Here is a 1,418-nt window from a genome sequence, read left to right as displayed (position 1 = left end):
GAACATGATGAGGATCTGTGTGAGTCCCCCCTAAAAAAAGCCCAACTTGTGCTCTACAGTGCGTTGCTCTTGGCACCAGTCTTACCTAGCCTGGACTTGGAGACACGACAATTTCAACTACTACACTGCATTTAGCCATGTTTATTGAGAAACGGGAGGATGGCCTCACAGCAGGATGGGGCAGCTGGGCTGGGGGTGGGGGGGCATCTTGTCTTCAGGCAGGGTTGCCCCAGCCTCGGCTCAGCCGAAGTATGTCAGGGCCCCCTGGGGAGGAGAAAAAAGCCAAGCTTGAGTGTACCCCTGCCACCAAGAACTGGCAACCACAAGGCCCTAGGCACCTGAGGTTACACGGGAAGTCATGGCTGCTGGCACTGGGGAGAGATGTGGAGCAGAGGATTGGGGTTGGGTGCTGGGACTGGGGACCCTGGCCTTGTAGTGGCCTCCCATGGGAGCAAACTGTAGACACACCATCACCACCACGCATGTGCACACACGGGTCAGTCAAACCAGTTCACATCTAAAGTAACTGGGCCCCAGGACTCCGCTGATGTGGGACTGGGGACGGCACTTGGAAGGACTTTGGGGGTGGCTGAGGGACTGTGCCCATGCAAGGAGGGGTACCCAGGATGCCTGTGTTACCAGCAGTGTCTTCACAGCTCCTACAGCCTCGGGGCCCAGCTCAGTGACACACTTTCTAGAACCCTCTATGAGGTGCTCTACCGGGATGCCCACGCTGGCCAGGATCATCTTGAGGAGGGTGTAGGAGCTGAGAGGGAGGCTGGGCACCGCCGCTTGCACTGCAGACGGAGCCAGGGCAGCCACAGGTTCAGCCACAGGCTTCACCACGGAGTCCACGAAGAAAGCGTCACCTGCCAGCACAAGCAGACAAGCTCCCACCTGGGCAGCTATCCTGAGGAGCCTCCCGGATCACACACCCACTCCCTCTCCAATGCCTGCCCTGTGCCACGGGGCACTCACCAAAGTCACCCAGCAGGGCCATGCAGAGCACCAGGAAGACGGCTACAAGCTTCATGGCAGATGCTTCCCCTGCTTCTCAGAGCTTGGTCCTGGGACCTGGTCCCCCGCGGGCTTCATATACCTCAGGCTGAAGCCTCGCCCCATCTTCCTGACAAATGCATTGTTTGCTCAGCTAATAGGGAGAGGCCTGGCCACATGCTCACTCTGACCCTGTGGGTCCTGAGAAGTTTGTTACACCCCTCCCCGCCCCCTCCATTTTGCCTGGATCTTGGCTATTTTTCCTCTTGGCAGTGGTCCTGGGCTGAAGTGCTGAGTCCTTGTCCTGAGACCAGGAACCGAGGCTTGTCTGTGCTTTTGTCCCCAAGAGACACACCCCGAAGTGCACCTGGACTTTGTGATCGCACCCCACCTTGCCTAAGGCTAGAACACAAGTTCTGGTG

The 1,418-nt window shown here is 58.2% G+C and overlaps 1 protein-coding gene across 1 annotated transcript; it reads right to left on the bottom strand.

Moving 5' to 3' along the window:
* Positions 1-219: 219 nt before the first annotated feature.
* On the bottom strand, positions 220-1,033 carry Scgb3a1 (secretoglobin family 3A member 1). The gene is made up of 3 exons (XM_042688778.1): positions 979-1,033; positions 640-869; positions 220-264 (listed from the first exon to the last, which is right to left on the bottom strand). Exons 1-3 carry the CDS (start codon positions 1,031-1,033, stop codon positions 241-243), a joined length of 309 nt encoding a protein of 102 aa, XP_042544712.1. The 3' UTR covers positions 220-240.
* Positions 1,034-1,418: the final 385 nt, after the last annotated feature.

This window comes from Dipodomys spectabilis, unplaced genomic scaffold (genome assembly GCF_019054845.1).
Source record: "Dipodomys spectabilis isolate Male_0828 unplaced genomic scaffold, ASM1905484v1 ptg000119l, whole genome shotgun sequence".
NCBI lineage: Eukaryota > Metazoa > Chordata > Mammalia > Rodentia > Heteromyidae > Dipodomys > Dipodomys spectabilis.
This window is presented reverse-complemented; position numbering and strand designations above follow the sequence as displayed.